Source organism: Falco biarmicus, chromosome 3 (genome assembly GCF_023638135.1).
Source record: "Falco biarmicus isolate bFalBia1 chromosome 3, bFalBia1.pri, whole genome shotgun sequence".
Classification (NCBI taxonomy): domain Eukaryota; kingdom Metazoa; phylum Chordata; class Aves; order Falconiformes; family Falconidae; genus Falco; species Falco biarmicus.
The window spans coordinates 18,222,094-18,246,200 of NC_079290.1; the positions used below are offsets into that span (position 1 = coordinate 18,222,094).

The 24,107-nt window shown below is 43.2% G+C and overlaps 1 protein-coding gene across 1 annotated transcript in view; it reads right to left on the reverse strand.

Annotated features, from left to right (window-relative positions):
• The window catches only part of FER1L6 (fer-1 like family member 6), a 73,020-nt gene that overhangs the window by 26,298 nt on the left and 22,615 nt on the right, over nucleotides 1-24,107 (reverse strand). Inside the window, exons 14-26 of the mRNA XM_056330414.1 lie at nucleotides 18,295-18,415; nucleotides 16,893-16,993; nucleotides 16,171-16,261; nucleotides 15,265-15,384; nucleotides 14,017-14,169; nucleotides 12,490-12,676; nucleotides 11,797-11,921; nucleotides 9,729-9,863; nucleotides 9,016-9,165; nucleotides 5,080-5,190; nucleotides 2,751-2,912; nucleotides 1,417-1,600; nucleotides 1,032-1,216 (exon numbers count right to left, since the gene is read on the reverse strand). Coding sequence (XP_056186389.1) covers nucleotides 1,032-1,216; nucleotides 1,417-1,600; nucleotides 2,751-2,912; nucleotides 5,080-5,190; nucleotides 9,016-9,165; nucleotides 9,729-9,863; nucleotides 11,797-11,921; nucleotides 12,490-12,676; nucleotides 14,017-14,169; nucleotides 15,265-15,384; nucleotides 16,171-16,261; nucleotides 16,893-16,993; nucleotides 18,295-18,415 — 1,825 coding nt within the window. The remainder of the gene's footprint in view (nucleotides 1-1,031; nucleotides 1,217-1,416; nucleotides 1,601-2,750; nucleotides 2,913-5,079; nucleotides 5,191-9,015; nucleotides 9,166-9,728; nucleotides 9,864-11,796; nucleotides 11,922-12,489; nucleotides 12,677-14,016; nucleotides 14,170-15,264; nucleotides 15,385-16,170; nucleotides 16,262-16,892; nucleotides 16,994-18,294; nucleotides 18,416-24,107) is intronic.

Here is a 24,107-nt window from a genome sequence, read left to right on the forward strand (position 1 = left end):
AAGATCACCTGCTCATGTGGCAAATCTTACTGACTTCATTTCATCCTACACCCTTACAGAAAGTTGTCAACTTGGCTGGGGAAGCTGGAGCAAAGATAGATAATTGGGAATGATATATAAGTGGGAATAATAATAAAAATGGTTAATTTACGGGGTTCCCTATAGGACTTTTTTCTTACTATACTTTGCTGTCATACTTTAAAATTTTTCTATACCAGATGAAAGATGCAGACTGACTGGTGTGTACATCTGGAGAACCAGACATCCCTGCAGTTTCTTTGACCTTCTAATCATGAAGGATGCTGGAAGCATCTGACCACTGAAACATCAAATAAAGAAGCATGCTTTATGTAGCTGCAGAAACAGCTTCTGAAATGGAACTCGCTCCTGCATCCTCTGCTTTTATTGTTGTTAATAAAAGAGTGATTGTGATGGGAGAAACTACAGAGCAAGGCGGAGCATGTGCATCTGAATAAAAAATAATGTGTACAATCTAAAGCGTATACTGTATTGTAAACCCCATGCTGATCTGAACTGCCTGTTTTCACATACTTTCCTTTCCTCTACCCATAGATTAACACCCGTTTTATATTTTGACTGCAAGATCTTTTGGAAACAGACTTTCTGCTCCGCATTTGTACAGCATCTAACACAAGGGAGGCTGTCATCCCTGACTAAATGCTATGGACACAGAAACAGTCATTCACAGTGGGAGTTTTGCAATTAAGTAGATCATTCAAGGTCAGGAAAAGCAAAAATCCTATTACTACAGTAGTACTTGCCCATGAGATGACAGTCTAGGACAAAAGGAAAGAAAGGAAGTATCTGTTAATGGAAATAATGAAATTATATGGGCTCAAAGCCACATTGCTACCTAGCTCTCTCAAGGGCCAGCAAGATAGCATGGGTGTTAACATCAGTACCCAGAATCTCTAATCGGGAGATAAGTAAGAGATTACCATTTTATAAGGAAGGGTTGAAGTCTGCAGGACTGCAACAGAAAGTAAGCTGACAGCTTCAGCTATACCCACCTTCCGTTTTCTGTCTTTTCCTGGTTCAGAGGCAGAGTACTCTGGTTCAGTAGCAGGACGTGTTGTGAGATATGGGTCTGGCTCTACCACTGTACATTTACCCTGCTCCACCTCGGCATAGATGTAATCAGCTGAAAATGGTTCTTCTTGGGGTAACTCAGCAGACTGGGATGACTCAGGTGAAACTGCAATTGAAACTTTGCAAGTTAGGTAAGATTTAGCCAGAAATGCTATCACCACATTTGGTGATCATCAAAAGATCATATCATTAAGGGTTTGACCCTACACTCAACACAATAAAGCATATCCTCGAAGTGTGTGCCTAGTGTTAAGCCTCCGAGTAGGTACTTTGTCTTTCTATTTGGGGTCAGGGTTGGACATTTACCTCTCTCAGTTTCTACAACGTCTAGTCTGTTTGGTGCAGCTTCAGGACCCAGTTGAGTTTTACACAGGAATTGCTTAAGGCAATTGATGTTATGTGTTCCAACAAGAGTACTCCTCCCAAACGCTCTCCAGTCAACCACACAGATGCTTAGTGGTGGATGCAAAAGTTCATTTTCAGGCAGCTCCTAGTGGAGGACAAATAGCAGCATGAGAATTGCTACAGAATACAGAACACATATAGAATATTTGTCTTGCACAGCAGTGAGGCTTTTACTCTTCCCTCCCTTCTCCTCAGCTATTAACATACTCAAGAGGCAAAATGCATACAGCATAGGCAACATAGTTCTGTTCATGGTTTTCTGCAAAGTCTGGAGAAAGCCTTGCTCTTAAGAACAGAGAGTGGACTGTGTGACTGTGCTACAGAGTTGAGTCCCACGCTGTCATTTAAGAGCATCTCTTGTTAGAATAAACTGGGAGAATCAGGAACATTCAGAAGGAATGAATGCTGTGTTGGAAGTTCTGAGTCTTAATGCCACTGCTGCTTTGTTGAGGGCTGTTAACCTTATCTGCCTCAGTTTGCCCAGCCATGAGATGTGAACACTGGGTGGTTACATGTCTTATAGGATGAATTACGAAAGGGAAAACAGCTCTTTGGACATGTAACATACAGTGGAAGCTAAATATACTTTAGCAACTGTATTTTAGTATCCAGGTTAGTGTTTTGATATCCTTTTGCCTTATAAATAAACTTCTCTTTTGGTGTTAGTAACTAGAGCAAATTGAATAGATTATTTTTTTCTAATGCTGACCTTTGTCCACTGAAAGTACCAGCTTTTATAACCCAGACAACAGGCAATGATTAGATTTACAGTCCATAACAGCAAATGTTACAATATGAAACAGTCCAAAGCTCACGAGCCAGAAATCATCAATCCTCTTAATGGCCCAGTAATATATGAAGGAAAATTTAAAAAATTGAAAGCAAATAAAGGAAACAGCACTACCCTGCAAAATGGGAAAGGAGGAGGAAAAACGATGAAAAATATCCCTGTTATCTGCCAACAAGTTCCAACCTATCAGTAAAAATCTGATTGCAGCATATTTCCTTGCCTACTTGGGACATAACATGAGGAACATCACCTTCTTTTATCATATAGTTTTAGCAGAAGTCTTTTAAGGTATCTTCAAATCAGTAGTTTTTGCATGAGAACTGATGTCCCTTAGTATTTAATCAAGACACAGTGGAAATTATTTGACAAGAAAGGAAGGAAATTAGTAATTAACACCCTGCCTAACAAGAGAACAGAGAGGCAAGGAGCAGCATGCTCTACGTACCACTTCAAACCAGTCTGCAAGGCCACTGAAATTGGGATTTTTCTTGTAGCTTTGGATGACAGAGGATTTCACTCCTTTCCCTGCACATTCGATGAGAACCTGGGGGCGATCTACAGAGAGAAGCTGGACTTTCTTCAGCTCTCGAACACCCCAGAACAGGACCTGTGGTGGGCAGAGAGAAACATCAGCAGCCTGCAGAGACCCCTCAGTCTGTGGGAAGCCACTGCTGGGATCCCATCACCTTGTATTCCTTTGGGTATGCAGGACTACCAGGAAAAAAAACAACTTAAATCCAATATTCAATATCCATCAGGGTTAACGGTGGAAGTTAAAACAATTAATAACATCAAACAGTTATCAAGGAGTAATTGCCAACAGCAAGACATAATAGTGACATTTGAAAAAGTTGTCTTTTCAGCAGGGCCAGGGGACTACTCATCTGAACAGCAGGGGCTTGGTTTGTTTAAAGTGTCAGAGCTGTTGAAGGAGCAAACAAATCCCATACGAGCAGAGGTTTGCCAGCTGAGCTAGCCCTCAGGTCTGCAACGGATGACAGGAGGTCTCTGAGCAGCTTTCCTTCAAAAGACCATGCTCCTGGTCTGGAGGACAAGGAGACTGGGTCTGTAAAACAGAGGTCTGCAGGAAAAATGGGACTTTATACAGCACACGATGGGGGGCCATGAAGGAGAGCACTGGGGTTGCGAGAGATGGTTACGTTACAGTTGGTGAGAGAAGCCGTGAGTCTCATGAACCTAAAATGAAGACTGGAACCTTTCAAAAGGGAGCATGGGTGGCTTTGTGGACAACTGAACACTGGCAGGACTGGAGATCTGTGTGAGTCCGGGACTGGCAAGGGGCACTGGAGGGGCGTGGGGATTGGTGAGATCCTGCTCTGTTCCCGGAGGCTCCCGATTAGAGTTGGGGAACACTTCTGTGGCTCTGTGGCCTTTTCTACTAGTGTGAGATACAGTTTATAGTATATTAACGAATACAGTTGTGTTACATTCATTTTGTGTTATTTCCTTGCTGGATGCCCTCCAGAGTTCATATTTTCCTTTACATACATGCACTTCAACTATAAACCTGTTCTTGCAGCAATTTAACTGTCTGGATCTGGATGCAATTTCCCTGATTTCAAGGTGCCTGAGGTATCAGACTGAGAAGCAGACTTATCCTGTGCTCTCTCCAGAACCAAAGGAGACAGATATGCACTTTCAAAATGTGATTTAAGATCTGAATCACTCTGGAAGTGTGGCTGCTTTGCTCAGCTGTCCAAACAAGAAGCCTGCAGCAAGGATGCTTCTAAGCTGAGTGCCTTACAGTTAGTTAGGATGAATGTCACAGCAGTGTGAAATAGAAAATGTACAAGCAGCACAAAGCAATCATGCTGCAAGGGCAGGAGGAAGGCTTTCAGAGCACAAAACTTAGAGGAACACCTAAGTTTAAGGATTTAAGCATCAGCAGATTAGTTCATGGGCTTATCTACCTTGCAATATCAGGTGTAAAAAAAGTAACACTGCTAACAAAACCTCTTCCCTATGTACAGAAAACAGCAGCTTAACTAAATGATATAGCAGGGCTAATAACTGTTCTCTCCTTTTCAGCAGCTCGATTGCTTGATCTTTGAAGGCAAAGCTGGAACTGCTTCTGGGCTCCTGAAGGAGTATTTTTGTGGAAGAGCCACCAGGTAACGCAAGCAGGATCTGACTTGGCACAGTAAAATGGGCAAATAGGCAGGTGGTGTGAAGGCTGCAGGATGAGTGACAGTGAGTGGTGAGTCTGGGCAGCATCCAAGCATTACGCTGATATGAAAAGATGTCACATTTCCCTGCTCTCTAACATAAGGGGACTTTAGACCCAAATGGTGCAAGAGAGGAGGGTAGAGAAGGTGCAAACATTTGTATGCAGGCAGGAGACATTGCTTGACTGAAGTTTGGGACCAGAAAAAGCCTGGGAGGTGGCTGATGCTGAACTTCACCTCCAGTGAGGTCAGCTGCAAGGGGAATTTCTCCATCTCATGGAAACACCTCCCTGGGTGGCACAGAGAGCAGGTCTGCCAGCCACGCTTTGCCACTGGAGCCATCCCCTCCCAGCAGGTCAGGACTGAGATGTAGCCTTCCCTGGCCTCAGGTGGAAGCACTGCCTTGCATGCCCAGCCACAGAGAATCAATGTGATCTGAGCTTACCGCATGTAATTTGGGATCCATACGCTATTTTTAGGTGATTCCTGTTGATCAGGATTTTAAACTCATCAACTCTTACTGTCACAGTTCAGGAACAGAATAAAAGAAGCTGAGATTTGGAAATGGAAATATTCTAACTTGCTCACCTCCACTCTGTACTTGCTTAAAACTGGTCGGATATTAGCTGGGACTGTGTAAATCTGGCCAACATCTGGTGGATCAAGTGGGGGAAGTCTGTCTGGGCCCGACTCAGGAATCTGAAAAATGAAGGAGTCATAACTTAGGCTGGTTTTCAGAAGAATAAAAAAATCAGAAGTCTCTGTGAATGGCACGCAGAACACGTCAATTTAATGCAGTTTTATAAGACACATTGCAGAGCAGACAGGTTGTGCTGTGAATGTGACCTGGATTGCTATGTGTCCTGCTGTGACGCTAAAACATTTGGCAGGAAGAGTATTCCATAGAATTGGTTTATGAACCTTTCCAATAAAAAGGCTCCTTTGTCCTAGGCTGCCCTGAAGACATACATGTGCTGAAGCATAGTTCTATTTACTAAAAATGGAAAGCATGGTAATTCTGTTTAACAAAAAGTCCCAAGAAAAAGTGCTTAGAAGACTTTCATGGGAAAATTCTAGATCTGATTCTAGTTCAAAAAGGCTGGTGAACAGACAGCACACATCAGCGAAACCGCACACTTGCTAGGCAAGTGTGCCTTTGGCCGCTGCAGAAGCGCTGTCCTGCATCGTTGCATGCTGCCATCATTTAAGAACTTGCAGATCGCATCTCCAGAGTTTGGGCTGGGTCTTCTCAGTGCCATACAAAAATCTTGCTGCAGGCAGCACTTACATTCTTTGCCTGTGATCGCACATAAGCCTGCCCCACCTCCAGGAGCTTACTGGGGTGTATGGGAGCACTCAGTGCCCTGTGGCTGCAAGGATGGCAGGCTCCACCACAGCCCTGGGGCCTGACTGTCTCTTTGTCTCTTGCTGTGCTCCAGGCTCTGCTGCCTGTTCCTTTCACCTGCTGTGAGAAAGCTCCCTGGCTTCATTTCCCAATCCCTTCTAATGATCAACTATTATTCCATGACCTTCTCAGTCCTTTCAGGGCAGATCTGAAGCCTGGCCTGACTTAGCAAATTTCTACATAGAACAGCTGAAGCCAGCACATGCCGATGAGCCCTACCAGGAGCTCAGGCTGCAATAGCAGAGATCAGTAAGAACACAGGTTTCACAGGTGAGCTAACAACCTACAGACAGAGCTCTCCTCAGCTTTCCCAGGCAGTACAGTACCTAAAGCGTACTGTGCGTACAGCTTCCGGGAAAAAGAAACGCAACTGCTGGAGCGCTTCAGCGTTCCTAAGCTAACTTGTTAGTTTTGAAAGGTGAAGCAACTGAGGTGCAGCTTTCAAAGGACCTGTAAAGTTCAAGTCTTCTGCTTCATTTAACTAGGCCACCTGTCTGTTATCTGCAGCGATGTACAGTTGTGTGGGAGTTTAATTAGCATCAGGGAGAAAGAATGTGTGCCCTAGTACCTTGCAGGTGAGGGAGATGGGTGGAAAACATGTCTTTCAGCAGAGCACCTGCAGCATATATGAGTATTCACACAACTAACAGCAATAACTCACATGCACATGTTTAACACCTTTTATCACTAAAAATCCAAAGCAATTCACTTCATAGATTTCATGGAACTTGAGGCCAGAGATCTAGGTCTAGTTCCCCAATGTATCTGGTTTCTATCAGTCACCTCTGTCATACCATTTAAAAAGCCAAACAGAAACACACAACTTTGTTCACAATACTTGCCTGTCTAGAAATCCACCTGTTTAGCTTTAATTATATTCCAAGCTTACAACTCTACATTAACTGACATTAAATGCTCAAAGAATTTACCCCATAATAGACTAACTGGTACTTTAAATAAAAGAAGAGGCAAAGACCACCTGAACCAGATCACAGACCAGCTGCCGTGTCCCTGCACACAGTTCACATCCCAGGGTACCCACTTTCATTGCATTCTCTGACTTGGGTTCTGATGACAGGTGATCAAGAAAAATATATTAATCTGCACATTACAGTGACCTTATGCATATGTAATTTCTAAACCTCACCATTTATTAAAAAAAAAAAAATTAAACTATAACATACATAGCTAATTTTGTCTCCTCTTACAGCTGTGAGAAGGGACTAGTTCCAAAGGATGTAGCTCAGGAGCGTAAGGCTAGTGAGAGCTCACATCTGAGGACAGAAGTGCCTCGTAAAGAGTTTTATTAAACTGCACTCTGTGACTGCAAAACCTAAGACTGATATCAAATCAAGATTACCTGGATCTTCATTTTTGTTCTTTTTAAGTACTGCAGTTAACTGAACAGTTCTTATTGCAAGGTCCCCAGTTTTCCAAAATCTAACAGCCATTAGTGGACGTGAGAGTGTTTCTGTATTACACTGTTAATTTTAGTGAAATTAGCTTGGTATAACTCAGAAAGGACTTTGCTTCATGGCTACAGTGAAACTGCACAGAGCAAGAGGTGAAGGCTGATCTAGCACTCAAATGACACTTGAGGAAAATACCCACAAGGTGTGTTTAAAAGGGGATTTTACTTTTTTGATTATAAAAAAAAATAAAACCAGTAAATCCTGAGCCCACTTTGAGCAAAACCATGACTCCTAGTATTCTTTTAAGCCTCCTATTTTCCTAAATGCCAGGGTGCTTTCCTATAAGAATCATTTTGTCCCTTCAGCAAGACATAATAGCATTCATTTTGAAAAAGGAGCATTAACTCACACAAAACTCCTTCAGCTGAAGCAAACGGTACCTGCAGATCAGTGTTATCAAACACGGTATGTCATGGGAAAGGTTATGGGCTCGGAATGAGAATAGATTAGCGATAAGAGATTTTTGTTTCCATCCTCACAGAGCATCATCAGGAATCTCCTGATGTTGGAAGAGGCCACCGGCACATCAGCTTTGGGAGTGCTTTGAAGCCTGGCAGATGTTTACATATGTCTTTACCTAAAAATTTCTATAATGTCCATATTGCTATTATCTGCTACGTGAGATGCTCTAGAGTGTTGTCACTGAGAATAATAGTACAGAGCTTGAAAATAAGGACTGTGGGGTCTTTACTTAAAGTTCTGGTCAACACTCTAGAGAAGTCTTAGGGGTATATTTGGATATATCCCAGAAGCAGTGCTGCTTCCCTTGTCCCAAAAGATCACCAAAAAAAATATACAATGCTCTCGTTATTCACCAAAAAGTTGATTTCAATTAAAAAACAGGGAAATTATGGCTAAGCTACTAGACTCTATCCCTAGGTACCCACCATAATGAGGAAATGTTCCACATGGTGTCGTATTTCAGGCTTTCATCAAGAACATAATTAGCCCATCATGCTTAAAAGCCTGTTTTACCTTGGGAATATCTGTAAAACGTGTCATGGAGTTCCACGTTTTTCCCATTTCAGATTTCCGAATAAACTGATATAGCTTTTCAGCAGAGAGAAGTTTCCTCTAACTGGTGGCTCTGTAGATTCCACTGAAATTCACTGAAATCCCAGGCATGATACACCTCACTCATGCGTCTGCTGAATTTACCTTTTGCCTTGCAGTTGGAAACCAGTGTAACATTTCTCTTCAACGTGTTAGGGATATCTGAAAACTCAGTCTCCCTAATGCAATCCTTATTATTCACCACTTTCTTTTCCTTAAGAGTGAAAGCAGTATTGAGACCTTTGAGGCTGCTAAAGTCAGGGCCATATGCTACTCCAAAGAGGAGGTCATTGCAACGGCGGTAGGATTTTCCCAGTTGTTTCACAGGCCAGAACCCAGTTTAGGGAAGGGCAAAGTGATGGGCAAATGACGCTCAGAGTATGCAAGGGGCTGGTGGTGGTGTGCATGGAGAGTGGCCCCTGGCAGGTTGGAGGGAATGACAGAGATTCCATGGGGACTGTGAGGTCCAACAGCAGAATGGTCCTGCTCCAGCTGCAATTCCCTTTAATTCAAGAGTGCGATAGGCCTTGGTGCCATGACTGCTTTTGTGAGTGCGGGGTGTAAAGGTGTAACAGTCAAGAAAGTCTCGCTTACCTCCAGAAGCTCAAATGTAGCAAGAAGGTCTCCTCCTGAAATATTTCCACAATGCAGTGGGTGGTAAGAAAGTTTAGGTGGTTCATAGTTTTGATCAGCAAGTCTCACCACAGGGGCAGCCACTGTAGACCCAATATATTCTGCCTTACCCTAAAGGAGAGTACAGGTGTCAAAGGCATTTGACCTACACAGCTGTCATAGCGGCCAAGGTGATTCAGAGGTTAGTATTTGTGAAGAAAACAAACCCAACTTCCCCTGAAGGAAAGAGCAAGGTAAAACGCAAGGCAGCTATGAAAATGGAAGCTGACTATTTATTACCTCTTCAGAGCATCAAAAGTTTCTGAGCTCTATATTCAGTCAGTGAGACTGTGTCAGAGTTTGCATCATCAGAGATAAATCCGTATCTCCTCAGACTTAGATACAGTATTTACGGTTGTGTGCAAGGAATGTGGGGGCAAGATGCTTCTGATTTTTGTAAGCCGGTCTTTGGGAGCGTGATTCACTTGGGGGAAAAAAAAAAAGACCACAGCTTTGCAAGGACATAAAGTGAATCTCAAGGCTGTTTTCAGATGTTCAACTGCAAACCACTGTAAAACTGAGCTCCATTCAGCAAGATCATGCATTTAATACCTATTCAGTTATACAGCTTTGCTTTCACATTGGCAGTAAGATGTAAGAGCCCAGGTTTTTACTAAGAAGGATTTTGAGTTTACCACTGCATCATCATCATACAGCTCGATGACGATCTCTGGTGGAAACTGAGCAATCTCCTCCCGGTCACCATGAAGCACAATGCTGTTGAAGAGCAGCATCTGGTTCCAAGTGGGGGATAACGTCTGAGAAATGATCTAATGAAAGAGAGGAGAAGTTTAATGAGCTATGAACTGTTTGGTTGGGAGTCCTTCTGCAGGGCATGCTGATCTGCTGGTGACGTCCCTTCCCACAGCCAGAACAACTCCTTGCCTGAGACACCAGGTTTTTCAGCTGCTATTCCCAGCCAGAAGAATAGGATTCTTTCACTTTGAGGTCGGTATCTCCCATTTCCTTATCCCGTTTGCCTCACAGACCCCCCACAAGCATATCAATATACGACCCCCGGTCTGTGTAGACAAAACTCAGCATTAAGTTTAGAGGAAAGCTGTAGGCTTAGGAAAGCAGGCTCAGGTCCGATGATGATATTAAAATAAAGCTTTGCCCTAAACCAAGGCCAGTTTTCAGTTCTCCAGGGTACACTTTTTCAATCTTGCTTTTACTGCAGTGTAATGATGCAACACTTTATGGGGAAAAAATAAAAAGAGAAATATATTTAATAAATCACTCATAATAAATCAATAGTTTTTAATTTGTTGTAATTTGGCTTGCATGGATGCTTATGGCATTTCATCATAGACAATGTTTTATCTGTCTTGGCAGGAAATATATTTAACAAAGATAATATTTAAAGGAAAAATATGCCAACTGCAAAATAACTCATAAGCTGCTATCATTCTTTTGAATGGAAATAAATCTCTTAACTACAGTTTATTGGCACTTGCCTGACAGTCTTCTAAAAACATGCAAGTTGTTGACTGCAATATTTTATTCAGGTAGCAAATAAACTTAACACACTGTGCCTATAAAATCCTATTTTTCCTGGGCCAAATTCTACTTTTCTGAACCTGGTGTATCTAAACAATTCACCAACTTCTATTAGAAGATAAAATCACATCACAGGGAAAAAACAATTCATATCCTTGAGGCAAAAGCAGCACAAACAGGCACCTACAACTTAGAGCAGAGAATGGTTTTTGCTTCTTGCTCCATTTAGCACATGCTAGAGAACTTGCTTTGTAAAAAAAGCAGGTGACAGGAATTTTATATTTAACTAAATTAAGACAGTCTTCTGTGGTGGTTTTGGGGCGAGAGGATGGATGGAGGGGTTAAATAATTTTCCTGAAGTGAGACCATATTTGACACAGGAAATTCTGTTTGTGGCATGGGTTTCAGAACTTCCAGACCCATTTTAACTCCAGGGTAATTGTAGAGGCCTCAGGACCTGGGAAATTCAGTCTTCATGTTCTGTGAGGGACCATCTTCCTGCTTATTTGCCAGGGTTGTACTTCAACCCTTCTTGCTGGAGCTCTGTTGAAGATCCCCCTTCTCTTTAGAGGGTCAATTAAATGTCCACAGGAGACCATTCTCCCCCTGGAGATGCCTGCCTGAGGGAGATGTGAGATCACTCCTTATGGGCACATTTTTGCAGCATTTAAGTGGTGCAGAAAGTCTCACACCTCTTTTTTTCAGCTTATTTCAACTTTGCCACTCTAAAACCATCAGTATGCGTTGCCAAATTCCATTGCAAAGAACCATGCTGGCTCACATGGCTACAGAAGCTATATAAAGGTCTTCACTCTTTGCTCAATCATTGCACGCATAGACTGTAGGAAAAGAGAACTCTGGGAGTTCATCCTCATACCAAGCAGTGACAACAGCCCAAATTAAAAACATACAGAAAAAGACATAGACAAAGGTAATTCACTTGCTACAAAGTCCCAGTAGCCCCAGAGAATGTGACATCTGGCCAAAAATAAAGCAGTACTACTGCACTTCATGTTAGGAGAGTAGCAGGTTATGCTTAAACTTTTGCCTTGCTTGCAGTGGACTGTCAGGAGTTGCCCTTTAAGAGCACGCATCTAGGTTTTCCTGCTAGGTACCTCCTTGCAAAACCAAGAGTTTTCCTTTTCACAGCTTAATTGGAAAAACAATGTGTTTTCATTTACTGAAAGAGACTTTGGAACTTACCTTTGTGGTCTGGCAGCGTGATGTGAAAGTAACTTTTGCAAATGGATCGGAAAGTCCCGTGCTGTCAGCTGCAATGAGCCCCCTTGCCTGATACATGTGGGCTCTCAGCTGGAAGAGGTGCGGGGCTATGGCATTGCAAAGAAAACAGTCATGTCAGCTTCATGGAAGTGATGCAGGACATAGGTAGGAAGGGAAGATTCATCATCACCTGCCATCCAACCAGTATCTGACAAGGGGAACTGTTGCTAGTGCTGGCTCACTAAAGAAACACCCGAGACATTCAGAAGTTGTGTAAGACTTCTGTATTCACTTAAAATCAATGCCCAATCTAAGTCTCTACTGCAAGGTGGTTAACTGCCACTTTTTATCTCCCATCACTGATTTATTTACTAGGTGTTCAACATGGTAGCTTCACCAAGACAACTGGAGGATACTCCTCATTACGAGGAGACAGACCCATGGGACGGGGAACAGAAATTGCAAACAAATAGGTCCTTTCTTTCCCTCACATCTGCAAAGTGTCAGTGGCAGGACTGATGACTTTGCAATAAAGCCAGCCTTTTCTGATGAAAAGATGCTAAGTCATGATCATCTTAAACAGTTACTTTAAACAGAGGTTGTGCCACCCTCCGAACTAGAGCTTTTGGGGCCACATCTCTTAGTTACTAAAATGGAGAAGAAACAGTGCCTTACTTTTATACAGCAGGCAGGCAGGTGAGGGCACCGCACTGTGCCCTGAGTTGGTCTTAGATGATAATTCAGTCTCATATCCTACAGGCAAATTCTCCATGATGCTGTAGGCATAGCTGGCATGTCCAAGCCATAGGTAGACGTCCACCTTTGCCTGCACAGTCCAGCCCAGCGGGCGCTTGCCTGGTAACTGATGAAAAGAATCCACTCATCACCAACAAGCTCAAGAAAGAGAGATGGCTAGATGTTGAGTCCTACCAAGCCAGAGTAAAATAAAGGAGCATTCACTGAGTTGATATACTGATAAATGGCATTTCTCCACAGTGAGTGGCCCTGAGACTCATTTAGCACAAGGAACTTTTGTGGTTCTTAGGGAAGAAATGAGTAGTTTGCTCAGTTGAAAGTCTATGTAAATGGCATACTGCCATATATGCAGAGGTTTGTGCAGGCTACCCTAACAGCTGCAAGCATATCAGTGCTAGCTGATACCCTACTTTTCCCAGACTTCAGCCTGTTTTCCATTCCACACAGTTTTGCTGGTCTCCAATAGTTAGTCCCATGTATTACCAGAAATACTATTCCATTGGGCGGGTCAGAAAACATATTCCAGTATAAAACACTACTAGTCTTGACAAAGAGTAGAATTATTTCCTTCCTCTCCCTTCCCACTTCAACTAGATATGCTAAGCTAAATATTTAGCATTATCCATTCCTAAGGTAATTATTGATATTGAAGGGGCTGGAGGGTAACTTGTGGTATTTTTTGTTCATACAGGCAAAGAGTACTGTGCTTAACAAGTACCCATGGCCACGATCAGGAGCTTAGATATTTCTATCTGTTCTTTAGTTGTGCTTTATGGGAGTACTCCCAGCAACTCCAGGTGGAAAATGACTAAAATGTTATTATATGAAGGTATCATTGTCTTGTGAGTTTGGGCTTTTCCAGATGGCCATAGTAACAATTACATTGCATAATATTCCACTGCCAGGTACTACCCAGCCACAGTGCCTTTGTAGGAGTATATCCACTAAGACTTTCCTTTCAGATGAATAATTCCATAACAATATTTTGAACATACATTGCACAAACCTAGGCACATTTGAAATAGCAAGCATGAGTAAGTGCTGTATTACCTCTGAATACCTAGGTTTCCTTGTTATCTGAGTTGCTGCATGCTGATGTCCTACCAGTCTCCTCCCAGACTTTCATGTGCTGCATTCTGACATCTTTGCCAGTGAAGAGGTTGTACCTCTTCTGTTTATGTATACAGATATAGATAAACAATGTTACATACTTGCCATAACAAGTAGTGAGAGGATTAATTACTCATACACCAAAAACCAAGCAATGAAACAGTGCTTAAAGAAGGACAAGCATAAATGTAAGAAGAAAACTAACGGCAGATATAAATGTATACACATTTTTACTACATTACAAATATGAGCCTGTAAAATACAACCCCTGGAAGAAATCTGAATACCGAATGCTCCCCAGGCATTACCTGTGTTTGCAGAGTGCCCCAGACTTACTTTCAGGAAATGAGTTTTAATCTTCCCACAGTCCTTGCCTTTCTGTTCTTTCACTGGGGAATAGAGTATGTTTTTTGCTGGGACTCTTGCATACGCAAGTCTCTTGTTGTTGCTGAGCATCCAGATGAATACATCAGGCACTGTATTCTGTGGCTGTTAAATGATGAGGAACACTGAACTAAAACTGAATTCTTTCTATGAGCCATCACCGTTATTTTTTGTTAAAACACTCCCTGCCAAGAGCTGATTCCCTCACAGCTCCTATGGAGTGGCAGATGTGCACTCGGACTAAAAAAGGCTGTCTCTTCATGCTTTGCAGTCCAAACCTCCATTCCTAAGCACAGCTGAAGGTAAAGAGCTTTGCCGAGTGATTAAGGAGCACCCATGCCATAAACCATTTCAGGAGAAACTGAAACTAAAAATCTGGGTCTGATTCTCTCTCAGGAAGCAACTTACCCATACACTGCTTAAGTTGAAAGTACCTACCATGGAAATGCCATCAATTTCATCTATACCAGCAACCAAAAAGGACTGGGGCCAAACTCAAGCACTGGCATCTGACCATCTATTATGCTTGTGTAACATTTCTGCAAGCAAAGCCTGAGCATATTTTGAAGCAAAGACCAGCCAGGGGCTGTTCCCAGGAGGCACTGTGAGCAAGGTCACTGTTTTGGGAAGGAAAGGAATTTAGCTGTAGGCTGCAAACCATGCCAGGCTGTACCCCTTGCTCTCTGAGCCAGGGAATAGCCTTGGCCCTGTTTAGTTTGCTAGCAGAGAGAGCTCTCAGAGGGACAGCACTGCACTGACTGCATTTTGGCCTGATGAGATATGTCTGTTCTGTTATTTTCAGGCTTAATAGCATGTCTAAGCAGTGTCTGCACAATGAAGTATAGCACAGAGACCCTCGAGTTCACGCGAGTCCGAATCACTGTGTCCATACAAGCGGAGACATGAATTCAGATCAGAAAACAAGCTGTCTCCAAACCACTCCCAAACAGGGCATATATGAGATGACCTTATTTAAAAAAAAGGAAAAACTCTCCATACCGCATCCTCTCCACACCACACAGCCCAGTGTTTCCTACCCCAGTCTGCTAACAGCTCCATTTAATACAAAACAGGATTGGGTCCAGATATCCAAAGACGACCTCTTTGAATAACCAGGCCAGGAGTTATTATTCACACAGGGTGATGAAAATCAAAGTCAAGGCCTAGATTTTAAAATTATCTGATTTTATGTTGGATTACCTCATCAACCAAGAATCGAATTTTATCTATAAAGCTCTGAGTCTCACGCATCATTTCATCCAGTGACATCTTCTTTTTCTGTTGCTGAACAATTCCCTTGGCGTCACTGGACATTGCTTCCTGCAGCCAGGAAAGAGAATACGTATTTTTATGTATTATCAAGTAGTTTGAACTGGACACAGCAGGAGAAAACAGTCTTCAATTCAAGTTGAAAAGAAAAGATGGAGACACCTGGTTCAAGGTAACAATTACCTTCTTTCTCACAACAGACAGTGATCAATTCTTTGGAGCTGAGTAACATAAAATGTGAATGTCCCCCATTTTCTTTGTATGTATACTGCATGTATGGAAGTCCCAAGAGACATGTGATTACCACCTAGATTTATCAGGCCTTGGTCCTGACAGAAGTCACAACCAAATTCTGTGAAAAAACAGTAAATAAAGCTAATAAATACTCAGATGACCTCCACTCAATTCAGATTCTTCTCACTGGTTCCCTGCAGGAGGTGATTAGGTCCAGGAATACCAAATGCCAGACTTTACTAGTCTTGAAGTTGAGCCCCACCACAGTAACTAAATGCATAACAGCATGTTAATTTGGTGGTTTTCCACTGAACTCAGCATCATCTCATCTTAAAATGAGCGGGAGAAAAAAATCAGCTCAATATTATAATGTCTTATTTGTATTTAAAAACAACAGGTTCTGAATTAATTATTTTAGCATAACTTACAACTCTTTATTAAGCACAGCAGGGTTTATTGAAAAAAATATTCTTGGATATTACATTCATACTAATTGCAAAGCATTCCAGTATAATGAAATCAAATAGAAATGAAAATGTATACATCCAGTGTGCTTTCAGCTAATATAATTGCATCAATGCTTAAAGGAAAAAACACACCTACCAGCTGTTGCTTGAACAGCATGAGTCTCTTTTTGTCCAAAGCAGTGTAGTTCAGCCCTTTGGGCTTCTTTTCAGCAATGGTAATGAAGGCCCTAGGACAAAGGAATAACAGGGTCTTTAAATATGCTATTTTTTTAATGTGAGCTGCTAAAATACTTTGGAATGAAATGTTCTCTGCCTACTGCAGTACATGAACCAGAAAACCGATGATGAAATTCTCTAAAATAAGTATTGAACACCTCTAAGATAGGGTCCAAAAACTTTGCATCACATTTCACAGAAACAGGGTTTATATCTAGAAATCAGGGTTTGTATCTATTTTGAGCCCAATCACGTCAGCTGACACAAAGCCCACTGGGTGATTTATCCCAGCATGTGAAATCCTTTGTTTTTATCTTAACCTTGTCCTTTTTTACAGTATGTCTATCACATGCTTTATTAAATCCTACTTATCCCATATACATTCTAGTCCAGAAAGCCAAAATAATATGACAATCATTGGCAGTAGTCTACTGCCAATACTGAATATTAAAAACAAGACAATATTTTCTCCGTATAAACAGAAACTACAACTGGGGAAGGCCTTTGCTTTTATAGCAGAATAAATAAAATTTATATCTCAGTAAGTTTACTGTACTTTTTTTTATTATCATCAGTTTCCTTGTCTAGCCTCAAATTTGTAGCCAACATATAAAGTTTATTTACTAAAGTAAATGTAGTTACCTGCTTTGATTGATAAAATAATTTAGGGTTGTCCTCATTTTCTCCTCAGATGCTATCTCTGAAACCTTGAGCAAGTCCTTTACTTGCTCTAATGATTCTTCCTACGAGAAACACATGAAAAAGCTGTTACATAATGGATGGCACTTTGTCTTTCTGCCAGTCTTATAACACCATTATTCACTGTATGACTAGCAAGAATGAGGGAGGTGACTTTGTAACCTGACAGAACAGGACCTTTGATATATCACTATGCTTGAAGTGCACAGAGAGGACTCCAGCAGCATAATTTATATTCACCTTTGCCCAGCCTCTCCAACTACTAGTCCAAGCCACTACTGCTTGGAGCAGCTTTGGTGTCTCACTTCTTTGGTAAAGATCAGCCATTGGGAAAGATTCTCCACTAGGTAGGAGGAAAAACTGTAGTTCTCCTTGGTTCTGTTTCCAGCCTTGCTGCTTAAATTTAGCAAGTTGCTAGAGTAAACTTCTTAAACTTTAGTGGGCACCTGAATCCACGTGCAAGGTCTACCGCAACACGTACTGTCATCACTGAGAAATGGAGTCTCTTCTTGCAAGCTAAAATAAAAAGCTGGATTTCCAGCAAGGCGTGTGGGTGTTCAGGTACACTGACAAACACATCTCTCTATATGTATAGTCAAATGTTTGATTTTCAAATACCTGGGTTCAAAATATTGGCCCGTAAGCCACTGTCTTCTCATGATACAACCTTGCGTAAGTATGACTTCAGTGTTGTGCTCATGAGGTATATAAGGATAAATGAGGGATGAATCAGACTCTTAATCTGAGTGCCCCAAATTAAAATATCCAACATTAGAAGTCACTTCAAAAAAAAATACAACTACTTTCTTGAGACTTGATAGTCAACTTCAAACAATGGTAGAAAAACCATCATGATGGGAAAATGCTATGACTAGGGCATTGCAGTGACTGCCCATGGGACGATATGCCATTTTGTCTTTATCAATGTTTTTAGGAATACTAAAACCAAAAAGTGTCCTTTAAAGAGTCTCCAGCATAAACACAGGTTAAGCCATGTGGTCTGAGGATGAAGACATCAGAGGAAGAGCCATAGGAGACAGATTATTCTTATCTCATATTTTAATTGTTAGACTGTTCTTACAAAGAAGAAACTGTTTCTGACAAAACAAGACAGCCCTACAGCCAAAAAAAAAAAGAACCGGTGGACAGGAATACTTCACTAGCTCTAATAGATCAAAGTAATTGGGAGCTGGGGGGGGGCGCGGTGAGAAGAGGCTAATCTTTCACAAAACAAACAGCAAGGAATGCAGTCGAGGGAAGTTCTGAAGGGCTGTTTTGAGGAACGTGACCTCTCATTGACTTACCCTGCTGAATACGTGAGCCTGGGAACACAGTTGCCACTTACCAGGTGATCTGCCATTTTCTCCAGAGTGTTGGCAGAGTACAGACGGAAGGTCTGGTCACCCCAGTAGCTCTTGACACAGATACAGGGCTTCCTCTCATCATACGGTAGGTACTGATAGTTCCTGTGAAAACAAAGTACAGAGCAGATCATAAAGGTGAGAGAGGAGTTCAGGGCAAGGTGTGGGAAAGAAAAACTGTTTGGTGCTCTCTCACAGCGCAGAAAGTGAGGACACAACAGGATGTGTTCACATGTGCTAACCAGTAAATGCTGGGGAGAACAAACACGAACCTCACTTTTGCCACATGTGAGATCCCCGAAGAGAAACGTCTTGAAGTCAATAGATCTAATTTCAGTGCTTTCCAGGGTGGGAGAAAAGCTGGGCAGAGAGCCATGCAGAGAAGCTCTGAAATACTGTTAATGGCAGAAAGCAACATGGGACAAAGGAGCAAAAATTAAAATCTGATCACCTCTTCAAGAGCAATGGCTCTGCATACTACACAGCAGGAGAGGCATGGCAGAGTCTCACCACCACATTACTTTCAAAAGTGCTTTTTTTTTCAGAAGCAATAGCTAGCAGAGATTGACATTTCTTGGCAGAAGCTGATCTGCAGGACCCTGCTTAGTAAAAGGGATACCAAACTTATAATAACTCTGTGATAAAATGCACCTGCTGATCTCCCTTTTCTCTTTTTTTCTTAGGTCCAAGTTGCCATATTGACTCTTTTTGCAATGCTACTTTCTTTGGGTGTCCAGCTGTATGAATATCTTGTACTGAAAAGAATGAGCAAGATGACAGCATAACCAGAGGCTCTGATGACTTCAACGCACACCGGCCACAAAGACTGATGTTTGATTGGAGTTGTGGTATGCACTATGTCAAAACCTTGAACCTGATAAGCACGTTGTCCTCCCTTTATATAAATTCTCTAGCCCTATGAAACACCATGCTCAGGCATACTGGATTTAACACCTGAGGTCTCATAATTTTCCTTACTAATGGTGGCACAGTGGAAAGGTTTTTAACGGAAATGAAGATCTATATAATCCTTTATGTTCTTCTGGGAATAGCTCTAATCCAATACATGCTCTGCAGCTGAGAACAGGCTACTGGAGAGCTATTTTCTGGTGTATACTTCTGTTGTGGTTTAACCCCAGCCAGCAACCAAGCCCCACGCAGCCACTTGCTTACTCCTCCCCAGTGGGATGGGGGAGAGAATCAGAAAGGGTAAAAGTGAGAAAACTCATGGGCTGAGATAAAGACAGTTAAATAAGTAAAGCAAAAGTTGCATATGCAAGCAAAGCAAAACAAGGAATTAATTCATCATTTCCCACAGACAGGTAGGTGTTCAGTCATCCCCAGAAAAGCTGGGCTCCATCACACGTAACAGTTACTTGGGAAGACAAAAAAACCTCACTCCAAATGTTCCTCTGCCCCTTCCTTCTTCTTCCCCCAACTTTATAGAATCATAGAATCATTATAGGTTAGAAAAGACCTTTAAGATCATCAGGTACAACCATTAACCCAGCGCTGCCAAGTCCGACACTAAACCATGTCCCTAATTGCCAGTCTACACATCTTTTAAATACCTCCAGGGATGGTGACTCAACCACCTCCCTGGGCAGCCTGGTCCAATGCTTGACAACCCTCTCAAGGAATAAATTTTTCCCAATATCCAATCTAAACTTGGCACAACTTGAGGTCATTTTCTCTCATCCTATCACTTGTTAGTAGGGAGAAGAGACTAACACCCTGCCTACAACCTCCTGTTGTAGCTGTAGAGAGCAATAAGGTCTGCCCTGAACCTCCTTTTCTCCAGGCTAAACAACCCCAGTTCCCTCAGCCGCTCCTCATGCGACTTGTTCTTTAGACCATTCACCAGCTCTATTGCCCTTCCCCGGACACACTCCAGCACCTCAATGTCTTTCTTGTAGCAAAGGGCCCAAAACTGAACACAGGATTTGAGGTTTGGCCTCACCAGTGCTGAGTACAGGGGAACAAGTGCTGCCATGATCCTGCTGGCCACACGGTCTCAGATACTAGCCAGGATGCCATTGGCCTTCTGGACCACCTGTACATACCGCTGGCTCATGCCCAGCCGGCTGTCAACCAGCACCCCCAGGTCCTTTTTCCCCAGGCAGCTTCCCAGCTGCTCTGCCCCAGCCTGTAGCACTGCCTGGGGTTGGTGTGACCCAAGTGTGGGACCTGGCACTGAGCCTGGTTGAACCTCATGCAATTGGCCTCAGCCCACCGATCCAGCCTGTCCAGATCCCTCTGCAGAGCCTTCCTACCCTCAAGCAGATCAACGATCCCACCAAACTTGGTGTCATCTGCAAACTTCCTGAGGATGCACTCGATCCTCTTGTCCAGATCATTGATTAAGACATTAAACAAGACTGGACCCAGCACTGAGCCCTGGGGAACACCACTTGTGACCAGCCACCAACTGGCTTTAACTTCATTCACCACAACTCTTTGGGCTCAGCCATCCAGCCAGTTTTTTTCCCCAGCGTGGAGTACACCCATCGAAGCCATGAGCAGCCAGTTTCTCCAGGAGAATGCTGTGGGAAATGGTGTCAAAGGCTTTACCTAAAGTCTAGGCAGACAGCATCCACAGCCTTTCCCTCACCCACTAAGCAGGTCACCTTGCCATAGAAGGAGTTCACTTTAGGCAAGCAGTACCTGCCTTTCATAAACCCATGCTGGCTGGGCCTGATCACCTGCTTGTCCTGTATGTGCCATGTGATGGCACTCAAGGTGATCTGCTCCATGCCACTCCCCGGCACCAAATTCAGGCTGACAGGCTTGTAGCTCCCCAAATCCCCCTTCCAGCCTTTCTTGTAGATGGGCAGCACATTTACTAACCTATAGTCCACTGGGACCTCCCTAGTTAGCCAGGACTGTTGATAAATGATTGAAAGGGGTTTGGTGAGCGCTTCTGCCAGCTCCCTCAGTACCTTTGGGTGGATCCCATCTGGCCCCATAGACTTGTGTGTGTCTGAGTGGTGTAGCAGGTCACTAACCATTTCCCTTGGATTATGGGGGCTTCATTCTGCTCTCTGTCCCTGTCTTCCAGCTCAGGGGGATGAATACCCTGAGAACAGCTCATCTTACTATTGAAGACTGAGGCAAAGAAGGCATTAAGTACCTCAGTCTTTTCCTCATCCTATGTTTCCAAAAAAGGATGGAGATTCTCCTTAGTCCTCCTTTTGTTGCTAATGTATTTACAGAAGCATTTTTTATTGTCTTTAATGGCAGTAGCCAGATTAAGTTCCAAAGTGGGGCTTTGGCCCTTCTGATTTTCTCCCTGCACAACCTCATGACATCCTTGTAGTCCTCCTGAGTTGCCTGCCCCTTCTTCCAAAGGTCATAAGTGCTCCTTTTTTTCTTAAGTTCCAGCCAAAGCTCTCTGTTCCTCTGTCTTCCTCCCCTCCAGCTTGTCTTTTGGCACATGGGGACAGCCTGCTCCTCCACCTTTAGGATTCCCTTCCTGAAGAATGTCCAGTCTTCCTGGACCCCTTGGCCTTTCAGGACTGCCCCCTTTCTCCCTGAGACTCTGTCAACCACGCTCCTAAACAGGCCAAAGTCTCCCCTCTGGAAGTCCAAGGTAGCAGTTCTGCTCACCCCTCTCCTTACTTCTCTGAGAATAGAAAACCCTATAATTTCACATTCACTGTGCCCAAGATGCCTCCAACCATCACATCACCCACAAGTCCTTCTCTGTTCACAAACAACAGGTCCAGCGGGCACATTCCCTAGTTGGCTCCCTCACCAGCTGTGTGAGGAAGGTATCTTCCACACATCCCAGGAACCACCTGGACTGCTTCCTTCCAGCAGACATCTCGTAAGTTTAAGTCCCCCATAAGAACAAGGGCTAACAATTGTGAGACTTCTCCCAGCTGCTTGTAGAATATTTTGTCTTCCTCTTCATCCTGGTTGGGTGGTCTGTAACAGACTCCCACCATGATATCTGCCTCACTGGCCTTCCACCGGATTCTTACCCATAAACACCCAACCTTATTGTCACCATCATTAAGCTCTAGACAATCAGAATGCTCCCTAACATACAGCTCTACCCCCCTGCCTCTCCTTTCTCACCTATCCCTTCTGAAGAGTTTACAGCATCCATTGCAGCACTCCAGTGTGCAACCCATCCCATCATGTTTCCATGATGGCAGCTATGTCATAGATCTCCTGCTGTACAAAGGCTTCCAAGCTCCTCCTGTTTGTTGCCCATGCTGCGTGCATCGGTGTAAATGCAATTCAGCTGGGCCTGATCCTACCACCTTTTTGGAGGGAGAAGCCCTCATTCCTACATGACCATTCTCAGGCATTTCTGCGGTTTCTAACACATGAATAACCCTTGCATCTTTGCACATGGATCTTCATCCCCTACCTCCACTGAAACGGAAGATCCAAGGACCTCACCAGCACATCATCCCGCAGACACTGGCATGCTTCCCCCAGGCTTATCTCTAGCCAGCCTGGGTATAACTCTTTTCCCCTTCAAATCCAGTTTAAAGCTCTTTCAATGAGCCCTGTTAACTCCTGTGCTAAGATCCTTTTCCCTCTTTGAGACCAGAATACCCCACCTGCCACCAGCAGGCCTGCTGTCGTGTAGACCAGCCATGATCAAAAACCCCAGAATTTGCCAGTGACACCAGGCTCGGGAGCCAGGTATTCATCTGCTGGCTCTTCCTGCTTCTTCCTTTACATTGCTGACCATAGTGTCATATAGTATGGAATATCCCTGTGGTCAGCTGGGGTCAGCTGTCCCAGCCGTGTCCCCTCACAACAGCTTGTGCCCGCCCAGCTGCTCGCTGGTGGGGTGGGGTGAGAAGCAGAAAAGCCCTTGGCACTGTGTAAGCGCTGCTCAGCAGTAACGAAAACTTCCCTGTGTTATCAGCACTGTTTCCAGCACAAATCCAAAAGATGGTACCATACAAGCTAGTATGGAGAAAATTAACTCTATTCCAGTCAAAACCAGCACAACTTGCCTTCAGTATTTCTCCACAGAAACCGATTCTCTAAATAATAAATAAAACTACCCAAGCCTCCTGCTCTTCAGAACGTTCAACAACTAGCTGCAAAAATGGTTGCATTTTCTATTTCCTCTACCCTGGGAAAGGCTGTGGTATCCAAGAAAGGAAAGTGCACTTGGTATGGAGAGAAGACTTGTTCTTCCATTTCAAGGTTTCTCTGTCTGAGCACAGCCAAATTTTTAGAAAGTCCTGCTCACCTGCTCCTGAAATCCAGAGTCCCAGTAGGCTGAGTTAGCCGGGCATGGTCATTCACCTTGTGGGACCAGAAGGGGCTGGGATTCTCATGTTTGCTTGTAAGGATCCCTCAGATACTCTAAGTCATTTCAGATAGAACTGGGCACATGTGTGTAACCACTAAGCCAAGCCCACAGAAACCAAATCACTTGTTGCTCTTGAGCGTCCTATCCCTAACTCCTAACTTCACACACGCCTAACAGGTTTATGCAAGAATGTTTCTGTTTAAAAAGATTAAGATTTTCTCTATAACTTCATTTTACTGCCCTATGGGATATCAAAAGAGAAACAGAATTTTCCATTTACTTTCTCCTCAATAACCTACAGCAAGGTGAGCATTACCCGTTCTACTCGGTGCATAGCAGAGCTACACGAGTCTCAGGCAATCATTAATTTTGGTGGTTTCATAAGAGGGAAAACCACTTCAACTGTCCCCCAATGCCAGAACGTCTTAACCTGAAATTCATAGAGCTTATGGAGTCTTCCTACAGGATTTACTAAGAAAAATATATAGCCATGAAATAACTCACATGGAAGAC